The 12433-nt window shown below is 42.8% G+C and overlaps 1 protein-coding gene across 3 annotated transcripts; it reads right to left on the bottom strand.

Annotated features, from left to right (window-relative positions):
- Positions 1–6266: 6266 nt before the first annotated feature.
- On the bottom strand, positions 6267–10940 carry LOC136477470 (probable L-ascorbate peroxidase 8, chloroplastic). 3 transcript variants are annotated; one of them, XM_066475642.1, is made up of 13 exons: positions 10609–10937; positions 10348–10476; positions 9298–9418; positions 9113–9213; positions 8934–9021; positions 8743–8810; positions 8573–8659; positions 8033–8107; positions 7850–7951; positions 7664–7768; positions 7135–7204; positions 6782–6942; positions 6267–6683 (listed from the first exon to the last, which is right to left on the bottom strand). In XM_066475642.1, exons 1-13 carry the CDS (start codon positions 10771–10773, stop codon positions 6531–6533), a joined length of 1425 nt encoding a protein of 474 aa, XP_066331739.1. In that variant the 5' UTR covers positions 10774–10937; the 3' UTR covers positions 6267–6530. The 3 variants fall into 3 exon arrangements, with proteins under 3 accessions (XP_066331739.1, XP_066331738.1, XP_066331737.1); XM_066475641.1 differs by having other exon boundaries at positions 6782–6948; positions 10609–10935; XM_066475640.1 differs by having other exon boundaries at positions 6782–7204; positions 10609–10940.
- Positions 10941–12433: the final 1493 nt, after the last annotated feature.

Here is a 12433-nt window from a genome sequence, read left to right as displayed (position 1 = left end):
TTCAGTGGCTCATAGGTGTTTCACAAACCTAGCCCAACAAATGGGCACTGTAAGAACATAATCACAAGTGAGGTAACTCAATGATACGAGCAATCCACTAGAGTTACCTTTCGGTGCTTCATCGGGAAAGGCACAAGACCCCTCACAATCACCAGGAGATGGCCATGAACAATCACCAACTCATGCCAATGCTCCTCCACTACTCCAAGCCATCTAGATGGCGACAACCACCAAGAGTAACAAGAAATCCGCAGCCACAATGATGCCCAAGTGCCACTAGATGCAATCACACAAGCAAATGTACTAGGAATCACTCTCAATCTCACTATGATGATGAATCAATGATGGAGATGAGTGAGAGGTGTTTGCTTAGGCTTACAAGGATGAATCACAGGTGAAAATGTCCAAGAAAGTGAGACCCAAGTCGGCCAACCCTTTTAAATAGAGCTCCAAGGCTCAAAGAGTCGTTGGCCCTACGCAGGCATGACCGGACCCTTCCCCTGCGTCTGGTTGGGTGAGTCCGATCACCCGATGTCTGCCACGCATCCTTCCATTCAACGTCAGCCACTCATCTCCAATGGTCACTTAGTCAATCGCTCGCATGTTAAGTTGTGATCAGACGCGCTGCTCAAAGTGACAGGACGCACTACCACGTAGCGTCTGATCATGTCTAGTAAGCACCCCAAGAGTTTTTTCTCAGACCGAACGTGTCCAGTCAGAGGTGACCTGACGTGCCCCAGAGTCTGGTCTACTTTTTTGAAGAGGTTGTTTTGTTTTATTATTTTTAGAAGCAAATTTTTGAAGAATTTTAATCAAGTTTTGATGTTAAATCTCTATCAAAATTTGAACCAACGGGATAATTTTTCAGAGTGTAGATGAGTAAAGTGAAATGCTTCTGAAAAGTAGATAAATAATTTTTTCATGCTTTCGCCGTTTAATCTTTATTATCTTCCAATTAAATTCGAACCAATGGAAGAATTTAATTTAAAGAGCAGTAATATTTAGTAAATTATGATTATGTTGATCTTCTAATTAAATTGGAACCAACAGGAAAATTTAATTAGAGGAGTAGTCAGTTTTTTTGTTTAAGATTATGGTATTGTCATTTTCTGACCAACGTTGATGATGATAATATTATAATGAATTTAAGTTTGAAGTTTAAATCTCTAGAAAATTTTACACCAACGTGGTGAATTTTTCAGAGAGTTGATAAGGACCTAGAAATGCTCTTGAACTAAACGAATGTATTTCATTATTAAGTTTCTGCTGCAATGATGTTGATTATCTTCTAATTAAATTCGAACCAACGGGAGAATTTAATTTTGAAGAGTAGTTATATAGATTTCAAGTTAATTTATGAGTTTTTATGCATTAATTCTATTTTCTGTCAAACGGTGATGTAGAATTGATGCAGAAGCATATTGTATGTTTTATATTAATCGAGATCACTCGGCTGCATGCCAATGGGCTGCAATGCTGAGGTATGTGAATGGAAAGGCTTGAGTCAAGTTAGTTCAGGACAGTTTTTTGTTAGTTTACTAATTTTCTGATTAAATTGGAACCAACGGGAAGATTTAATTAGAAAATGAAGTATAAGTGAACTTTTAGTCGTCATGACTAAGTTTTCGTATAGATCTATCCCGCATGGGAAGAAGTTTTGGCATAGTACTTATGTTAGTCAATCTTGCATGGCGGGAGAAGTTTTGTGATGATTCACATGTTTTGTATCCCGCATAGCGAGAGAAGTTTGGGTAGCTCTTATGTTGTCCGAGCATTGACCATGGCACAATAGAAATACATCGTCATGGTCAATACTAACCAAACGATTAGAAAAGATGTAAGCGTGACTTGCAAAAGTACTGCTAATGAAAGACCTCGTTGAGTTCTTAAAGTAAATTAAGAAAAGTGTACTCCTAAACGAATTAAGAAATAACTTTGTTTACATGACACAATTATGTGAATGAAGTAAGTCATAAGTGTCTCCTCATTCATAGGCTTTGTGAATAGTTATCAAAATTATGATAGTAAAGTTTATGTCATATTTTGAAGGGGAGAATATTAAGATCAATTAAGAAAAAAATACTCTTTATTAAGAGTGAGATAAAGATCCATTAAGAAAGATACTCTTCATTAATAGTGAGATAAAGATTAATTAAGATGTATGCGACCGTCGGAGGAGTACAACGGTCATAATAATGATACCCCTAAGCAGAGCAATAGCTAAATTCCTAGACCTTTTAAAGTTCCGATAGGAAGATAGCACCTTATATTAAAGAGGTGCTTAAAGCGCCATATAAGGGTTTAACAGATTGAACCCAAATAAGAAATTGGAAGATACACTATCTTTAGAAAAGATGGAAAGATCTGGGGGAACATGGTATGTAGAGGTATGTAGAGACCTACGACTTGAAGACTCAATACCTGTTGGTGTTGTATGACTTATACAACACCTATTGTTGGTCTTTCAAAGAAGATGAATAATGTAAACAAGGATCTTGTGATACAGGAGCCTGTAGAATCAATTGCCTCTTGGCAATGAAGAGCAACAATAGCCCCATATGAAAGTGCTAGTAGCTGAGGCCCTAGAAGATCTCAAAGAATTAGTAAACCAATTTTTCCAATGACTATGAAGTATATGTTAGTAAAGAAATTCAAATGGAGGGTGATCCCACCTCATTTGAAGAAGCCATGAGAAGCGTTTACTCGTTTAAATGGCAAGAAGCTATGAAAGTTGAAATGAATTCGATGAGTACCAACGATGTTTGGGACTTAAAAGTAATTACTAATGGAGCCAAAACAGTAGGCTGTTAATGGGTCTACAAGACAAAATGTGACTCCAAAAAGAATGTAGAAAGATATAAAGCATGACTTGTGCTCATTATGCTTTAAGCAAAAGAATGAAAAGATTATAATGAGAGTTTTCTCTCCAGTCTTATGTAAGGATTCTTTTAGAATCATAATGGTGTTTAATGGCACATTATGATTTAGAGTTACATCAGATGGATGTAAAGACAACATTCTTCAACGAGGATTTATATGAAAACGATTACATGGCACAACCCAAAAGGTTTTGTCATGAAAGAAAAGAACATATGGGATGCCGCCTATGGAAATCCATTTATGGGTTAAAAGTAAGTCTCTAGACAGTAGTATTTGAAGTTGATAAAACAATGAGAAAGTTTGGGTTTTAAGAAAAATGAGAAGGACAATAGCGTTTATGTGAAGTTCAAGAATGGAAAAGTCTTTTTCCACATCATGTGAATAGATAACATTCTACTCACTAGTAGTGATGTTAATCTGTCATTGGAGAATAAGAAGTTTTGTTCTAAAGTTTCAATGTAAATGATCTTAGTGAAGCGTTATTGGTTCTAGGATTCAAAATTCACCAAGATAGAAGAAAATGGGGTATTAGGACTATTGCAAATGCATACTTAGAAAAGATTCTAAAGAGGTAAAGTATGCATGCGAATAAACCTACGCCTGCTCCTATAGTCAAGGGTAATAGTTTTGGGAACTTTAAGTGTTCCAAGAACCGATATGAGATCGATCAAAAGAATATGGTTCCATATGCTTCAGCTGTTGGAAGCTTGATGTGTGTACAAGTATAAGTAAGAACTTACCCTGACGTAGTTTATGTATCCAGGATATTTTGGCAGAAGTCCAGCTCAGATATAGATCACTGGAATTAAGTTGAGAATGTCTTGCATTTTTGCAAAGTATCATAGGCCTCATGCTGAGTAAGAAAGAATAAGAACTCTTAAATAGTTGAGGGTACAAAAGTTAAGTCTTGGCGAGATGTGTAGTAAAATCCACAACAGTTGCTAACATTCGTAGTTGGAGTATTATTGTGGAAAAGCTCTAAAGAAACAGTTGTGGTATCATCAGTGATGCATACTATAGTATAGCTTGTCATGAGGCTTAAGGAATAGGCAAAACGAGGTTAAGTGAATTTGTACCCGGATTTAACAATGGTAGGCAACAACAACAACCATTTAAAGTAAGTTAACTCCTAAGACAACACGTCAAGTGTGCTGCCAAACACATTGACACTAAGGTATATATTGTAAAGGAGAAAATCCAGAATCATTTTGAAAGCATTGAGCACATAAGTACCGAGTAAGTACTTGTGGATCCGCTTACGAAAGGCTAACCACCCAGTGCGTTCAGATAACACACAGTCGACATGGGTTTATGGGAAAGCCTATGATTTTTGGATACTAAGGGCCTAGTTGAGTATCTGTTTCAAAACAGAGAGGTGCGTTGTAGTTGTTTAATCTAATGGCAACAGACCGTGACGATGAGGCACGCTCTATACACTGATCTATGATGGAATCAAAAAAAGATAAAGTAAGTTAAGTTTAAGGAATAAGGTGAGATCAAGGGAAAGAATGTTAGTTATGATCTCCACCAATTGGCCCTGGGCTCTTGGATCCACGCCCTGATCGGGGGCACCCAACCGCTCTATGGTTGGTGGCCTCCCATCGCACAACACCATAAAAGGGAGGTGGGGACCGGGGCACACTACACGAGGTTCCCTTGAGCTGCCAGGCGCCCCACCGACTATTCCCTAACACGAACCGATCTAGAGAGAAGGTGCTGCCAGCGACGGGAAGCCGCCACTGACCTCACCGTCGCCTCTGCATCGCCACTACCGCGCCTACGCTGCTACGACAACAGAGGCTACGTCGTTGCGGCACCACGGCCGCAATGACCCTAGGGCGAGGTACATCAACAATTCCCCATCTAAGAGCAGTTTATCCTCTGATCTATGATTCTAGAGGTACAATGATCCTATCAGTGGGATCCATGCTTTAGGTTATGAGCAAGTTTATTTACCATTTTATACTGAAGTGTTCAGAGGACGAACTGAGCAAAATAGATAGTCTACAATGGTCGAGTCTCAAGGACTTGCTGTTTATGCCAACAAGGTACATCATTTCGTTTGGATTCTATACGTAGGCCCACATTTAAGCAATGGTGTCCTCTTGTCTGATGGAACCTTTGTCATTTCTGTCAGTCATTGTAATTATTGTTTGCAAAATTGCATACTGGGATTCTCTAGCTTGATATCTTCGTAGTTCGGTGCATTTGTATGATAGGCAACCTCCCTAAATTTATATGATTGGTTTCACGAAAGAAAATAGTGACAACAGTACAATGTGAGTTATTCTATTTGTCGTTCCTAACTGTAAACCTAGAACTTAAAGAACCACGTTATATCCTGCTGAGTAAAATTATTAATTTGCAGTAGCCTCAATTTGTTTGTGACTCCAGGTTACTCTACCTTACTGCACAACCTCAATGAACTTATTAATCAGCGTAGGCGCTTCAATGAAGTAGTGATTTACATCATGTGGAATCTGTGGAAGGAGAGAAATAGGAAAATCTTCGAAAACACGTTCAAGTCGGCGCAGCAGGTCACCTCCTTGACTAAAGAAGACATAGTGCAAAGACAAAGGGCTATGAATTTTTCTGTGTAGCCAAACTAGCAGTGGGGTGGGTGCTTTATCTGTTTGGTCCTATGACCAGTGCGTTTGACACCTTGGGTGCTGTTGTACATAAACCTCTTTTTCCTACTTTTCCTTCAAAAAAAATTCTAGGTTACTCAACTTTTTTCTAAAACCTGCACTACATATACGTACCTTCAGATTACTCCACCTCCAGTGGTCTTAGCGTTCATAATGAACTTTTTGTTGCCCACTTATCTGTAGCGATTCACTATGTGTAATGACCGATTTTTCATCCATATATCCATCTTCTGTATGTTATTATTTGAATCATGGTATTTTCAGAAAATTTTTACGTGAATCCTTCAGCAGTTGTACCACATGGCTTGCATCTTTCAGACTTTGCTCTACTGCACCTGCTGCTTCACCGTGACCCCATAAACGTACATTCCACCGCACTGTGTTTTTTCATATATCTAAATGTTTCATTATTAACACAAAGATAGTTGCTTAATGGCCAGGATTCTAAGATGTGAGTTGCCTTACAAGCATTGCAGGGGTGAGGAGAGCAAAGGAGCATTGCAAGCAATCATTCAATGACGGTTTTGCTTCCAAATTTATGGTTACGGGACTTTAATTGTATTGGATAGAGGCCATGTTCAATAGCTATTCAACGTGCTGACTTATATAAATGCTTCGTTCCTTTTCACCAATGACAGTTTGTAACCTTCAAAGGCTTTCAATACTGAATTGTATGATAATTGTACACAATTGTTGAGAGAACCGGCATCCCGTAGCGAAGCGCGGGGCACCATCTAGTATTTGTGAATATCCATACATTCACTGTTTCATAGTAAATAAATAAATCATATATGTAGAGTGATGATAGTGAGGTCACTATTTCTCGAACACTTGCTATACATTCCTTTTGCTCTAGTCTCTTTCCGAATTTCGTGAAAACTGTTTACACTGTACGTAGCTCTGATGCTAGTCACTTGGTTGCACGCCGTTTATATATGTTTCATATGCTACAGAGTTTGCAAAATGGACAGTCGTAGACTTCAGGAATCGATGATATCGCACTCAGTTCCCGACCAGAGACGTCAAGAACGCCAACCCTGCGATCAGGATCATGATGTTGAGGAAGTAGTTGGACTGCATGGGCTTGTCTGGGCTGCCTCCGAACCCCTCGTACTCTGCCCTGATCTTTTGCTTCATCGAGTCTGACAGCTCCCTCTGTGAGTTCACCCGCAACATGCTCCATCAGTTTACCGTCGAGCTGCCCTCTAGTAGATTGTAAGAGTTTAATGGAGGGAGCAAGTAAGTGCTTTTACCTTCCCATACGAGTATTTGGCAGCGACGAAGGGCTCCGGCTGTGGAGCTGCGCCGTTGTTGTCATCGGATGTCACTGTTGCTACTGCCGCTGCTACCGGTTCTGGTGTAGGTTCTGCTGCTGGTTCTGGTTCTGGTTCTGGAGCCACTGGTGGTGGTGCTGCTGTTACTGATGGTTCCAGTGTTAGTGCAGTACCCCATGGTTCCAGTGTTAGTGCAGTACCCCATTTCCATGGGGTACCGGTTGAAATTCGTTTCAACAAATCCGTCCATAACTTTTTAAGAAAAAATAAAAAGTTTTGAACTTGAAAGTTTTTCCAAGAGATGCCTGCTAAAAATTGTTTCAATCTCTCACCAAAAGAGATAGCTTCTTCCGTCTTTTCGTCTGCAGGTGCAGCGCTCATGTCATCATCCAGTGAGAATCCCTGCATGGCAATCACATCACATGCATGAAGTTAGACTGTAACCAACATACACATAAAGTTTCTGCAAGAACTGGGAACAAAAAGGAAAAGTTGACCCAAGCAGCTTTAACAAAAATCAATCATACGTTTCTATGGAATGGTTCAAGATCAAGACAGACTAATAATTTACTGCCAGTTACCACTTGTCCTATACATCTCAAACTCCCAATATCAGACTAAATTCTGGTCTTGCTGTACTGGTACATTAATGTTTCTTTCATCTCATATGACCGAACATGATCTAGTGAATGCGATAAGGAAGCAAAGAGCATGCACATTACAGGAAATAAATAAGTCATTCAGATGGAAGACCTCAAGAATAGATATTGACATATTGTCCTAGTGTGTTTACTCATTTACTAAAGTTGTGACTGGCTGTAGAAGGTCAAAATGGAAGGATTGTAACACACTAACACTAACCTCAGGAGGATCAAACTTTGCACCAAGATCGCTCAGCTTAGCATGAGCTTCAGCATAGTCTTTAAAAAACGCTTCCTGGTCCTCTGCGTACTTTTCCGCGTATACCTGAATGTGCCATAGATTCTCAGTGAATGCAAGAACGATCTTCAAAAAGATCAGAAGTCGCAAGCTGAGCTCAAGCACTACCTTGAATGATGGGTCCTCAAATAATGCAGCATCTGTGGGCAAAACTAGAAGATCCTGTTCCTTCTGCTCTTCCGAGGGAAGCTGGCTCAAAAACTTCATGTCCTGAAGTGTTGTTAACAGCTTAAATCATCAGAGATTCTCGTCAATAATATGATCTATAAACACGACAAAAAGAAAGCACACCTTGAAGTAACTGTTATCAAACTTCAACCACTCAACTGTCCATGATTGCCCTCCAGGCTCACCAGGCCCATCCTTCTGCAAAATGCAATGACAGGAACACCTCAGTACTGGTTAATTGAAACTAACCATTTTCACAACCTGCCTGGTAATGAAATTTGCAAAGAAGATAGTCTGGGTATGAGAAGTGAGAAGAACAGAAGTTTCATTTGTCAATTAAAAAAACATCAAGAGGTGGAGAATAGTACAATACCAAGAATACTGGCTATCAGGTAAGTTTTTGCATCTTGATTATGTTCTGTCACTAAACATAGCAAAAGGAGACAGACTATAGAAGTTATCAAGTCTTATCAAGTAACTCCACTGTAAGGCAAAGAACCCCAGGAATTCTAAGTCACAACATGATAGCAAAGTGTGTATTCTGTACTCAAAATACAGAATAATGGATAGCGTACGGTTCGAGCATGCCCAAAAACTCCATATTATTGAAAATAGCCTATTGTTTCTTATTTAAACTGAAGCAAATAGAACATAAAAACATACGGTATATTTTGTTTCTGGTTTTCCCCAGCCACTCCGGTCAGGCCTTGCTCTTCCAAGTGTATGTGCTCCAGATAGTGCAACAATTTCCTGCACAAATGCCCCGGAAGTTCAATGACATAGCTCAAGAAAATACAGATAGACAGTTAAGTAAGTTTCAAAACCCGCCACACCTTGTCATCAAGGCCCATTCTATAGAATACCTCCCTAAGGTGTTCAGCCGGATCACGTGGGCCAGCGTCTGCAGAACATGTGCATTAGCAACAATTTAGTTTGATACCTCTCATAAGTCACATTTCAAGCATTGAACAAAACCAAAAATGATACATTGGTGTGGAATGAAGAACCCATTGGAAACACTGACCAGGAAGCCTCCCTTCAGGTGGACACTGCTCAGCTGCTGTGACATCAACCCGCCCATATTTCATTGGAATTTTCGGGCCACCAGCTTCCTGTATTATGCGATTGACCAAACATATTACTACATAGACTTGACTGATCAACTGACCAAGTGAGATACTTAAGCAGAGAAAGGACAATGACCTCAATTGCCGTAGCACTTGCTAACTGGAACAAATCTGCGTAAGTGATACCTGGGTATTTGTCCTTGATAGGTTGGATAAGCTTCAATGCATTAATCAGACCTGTGAAAATCAAGTCAAAATCAGCAAGTTACTACTGACCTAGAACGTATAAGAAATTTAGACTATCAAGAAAATAGAAAATACCAGCATTGGCTCCATGACTCAACTCAGCATCGAACCTTAAGCTTCCATCAGCTCCACCTCGCTGTGGCCACTCCTCAATATTCTTGTCATAGGTACCAGAATCATGCCACCCCAGACGGACCTGAACAGAGTTGAAAGCATTCACTTATTGACACAACACAATATGACTACACGGACATGGTAAACTTGCTTCTGCGTATAATTGCAGAAGCACTGGTACATATAGTGACTAAACAATTCCGTGCAATGCTGCACGGAACTAATTTCCACTAATCAGCCCAGTAAAATGCAAGGGAAACAAACACAATGTCATATAGCAGCGCTGATTTGGATACATCAAGAAAAGCAAGTCACTACGTAGAACAGAGGCAGAAAAATGTGGAAATTGGGTAGCTCCTTCAATGTACATGTTTGCCGTAGCAACCGTATCCAACCAATTAAAGCTTGTGCTGACGTCCAACTTTGTGCCTTTGTTGCAGATTTGTGTTGGATGTTTTCTTAAGCAGAGACTTGTGGGTACCATGTAATATATCATAGGAACATCGGTCAGTGTCCTCCCTTGGCGCATTTCATCATTGCTTCATTCAAGTTTTGGTACTAGATATCTAGATCCCATTCCCATGTGGTCTGACGGTATTCTGCAGTTACAGCATTGTTTGTCATCAACCCTCTTTGCCCCCTGATCATCAGAAACCATAAGGGAATGTTCCTTTATTTTCCTTGCGAACAACCTAACCATCAACTACCGAGATGGACATCTCTGATGTAATCAAAACCCATGCTACATCAAATGGCATGTGCAATAACCACACTGCCCATCACAAGCAGGAGTGCAGGACAAGCGGATTGAAACAAAAGCGACATCGCCACTCATTCTATCTAAACTCAAGGACACCCAAGTAAAGTTGAACAAATCTAGCGAAGTTCAAATATACAGGTTCGCTCTTCGCTGTGATTGTCCAGAACGATTGGAAGCCGTAGAAGGATGTCGTATTAAAAAAAAATAGCCTCGAGACTCGAAAGCAAGGAGGACGCTATGTTGTTGTGTACCAGGATGGGATGGCAGTATGTGGTCTTAAGGAGCTCCTTGATGTCCTCCCGCGCGCCCTTGAGCTGCGCCGCGTCCGACGCCGCCATGCACCGGACCACCCGCACGCCACGCCCGCGCCCGGCCGCCTTCTGCACGCAAGCAACCCCACCACCACTACAGGGTGAGTCAGAGGCAGAGCAGCTCGATTCGATCTGATGTAAGCGAGAATGTAGGCGACAAACTCATATCGACCGGCGCGCGCGCGCAAATTAAAAGCGAACCTGAGAGAGGAGGGGCTGGCGGGACCGTAGGCGCAGCCCCGTGCGGGCGGAGCATGGGGAGGGGAAAGAGGCGGCGGCCGCGGCAGCGACCGTTGCGCGGCGGGCGGACGGGGACGGGGACGGCGAGGCGGCGGGGAGGAGGGAGGCGGCGAGGCGCTCCGCCATGGCGCCGCGCGCGAGAGCTTTGGAAATTTGGAAGGAACCGAGGGAGGAAGAGGGAGATGATTGCTGCGCGCCTACGTGGCTGGTCCACGGGGAGTCTGAGCGCGCCTTCGCCTCGCCATCGAGGGGCTTCTCGGCGGCGGCTGGTCGGTGACAGGGTGAGGCCGTGCGCGTGTGTGGCGCGGCGAGGCTGGAGTCTAATCTTGCGCGGCCAATGGCCGGACGACGCGTGTGCTGGTGGACCGCGACCGCGACGGAAGACAACGGTCTCTGCTGTCCTGAAAGAGAGACTGTCCTTTCCAGTGGCATTTCAGTAAAATTTTGTGGATGTTAAACCTAACTTTTTAAGGAATTCAGGAGAACTAAAAGCAGCATTGCTTTTGTTGGCTGCATTTCTAACGTACAGTGACCATGCTCCAGGTGCGTTTGGTTCCGTGGCCTATTTCTAGCCTGGCTAGAATCTAAGCCTGAGCAGCTTTAGCCTGCTTTAGTTGTCGTTTGGTTTAGTGGCATATTTCTAGCCTGGCTATAATCTAAGCCTGAGCAGTCTTAGCCTGTTTTAGTTATTTGGTTGTCTGCGTTATCTAAGCCTAACTAGCAAACGGTGTGTTTGGTTGCCTGTTTTGCTTTACATAGAATCACCTCTTCTTCAAGTCGGTAAATATACCTTCTTCGAGGAATTTTGTCGAACAGGTGATGGGCGAGCAACACCTCGGCAAGCACCCATAGCATATGGAGCTCTTCCAGGCCATGTCCTCCTCCTCCGGCACCGTGCGAGCTCACTGCAGTTGATGCGAAGAGCACGGTAGCAGACGACGAGCTCATCTGCTTGCAGCTGACGTCGTTCGTCCGTATTTCATCTGCTTGCAGTTGACGCGACCTAACTGCAGTCACAGCGCTGTCCTTGGCAAGCACGGCAGCAGATGGAGTGTTGTCGGCTCATCCTCTGCGGTGGAGGGTGCCTCGTCATTAGGAGTGGCGGCTGCGAGCGACCCTGCCGCTACGAGCGAGGAGAAGCGGCGGCGCGCGAGTGAGGAGGAGAGGCAGTGCGTGAGCGAGCGAGGAGGTCGAGGAGTGGCGTGTCAGCGTGGACGAGTAGTAGGAGTGGTGGCCCCGCTCCCTGCGTCAGTGACCGGTTGGGCGAGCGAGAACAAGCGGCGCTAGCGACCAGGAGGTGAAGCGAATCCATTTCCAGCGCTGGCCAAGCCTGGCCCCAGAAAATAGCCGCTGCTGACGTTTTTTGTGAGCCAGACCCAGGGCGTACGGTGGCCTCCTAGAGCCAGGGCAAAGCCCACCTATAGCCAACCAAACAAGTCCATCTTGACTTCAGGGAACCAGGCCAGGGGTTAGACACCCAACTAAACACACCCTACAAAGGCAAGCATACACTGACCTCTCGTCTGCATCTACCCTAGACTTACAAAATCGAGCTTTCGGGGCTACACCAAATGGAAGCTCAAGCTTTTTAGGTTTAGGGCAACTCTAAGAAAGAGCTATTTCTGGCTTTGAATTTAATTTAAACTTTTGGAGTCCTAGCAAACAAAAAAGGACTTTTGGAGGTACAAAATAGCTAATGGTTCATCCAGTCGAATTCGGTCAATAAAGAAAGCTAGTGGACGCCGCTCGCCAACAGGCCTCCCACATCGATTCCCAATTGAAAGCA

The sequence above is a fragment of the Miscanthus floridulus genome, chromosome 8 (assembly GCF_019320115.1).
Source record: "Miscanthus floridulus cultivar M001 chromosome 8, ASM1932011v1, whole genome shotgun sequence".
Taxonomy (NCBI): Eukaryota; Viridiplantae; Streptophyta; class Magnoliopsida; order Poales; family Poaceae; genus Miscanthus; species Miscanthus floridulus.
This window is presented reverse-complemented; position numbering and strand designations above follow the sequence as displayed.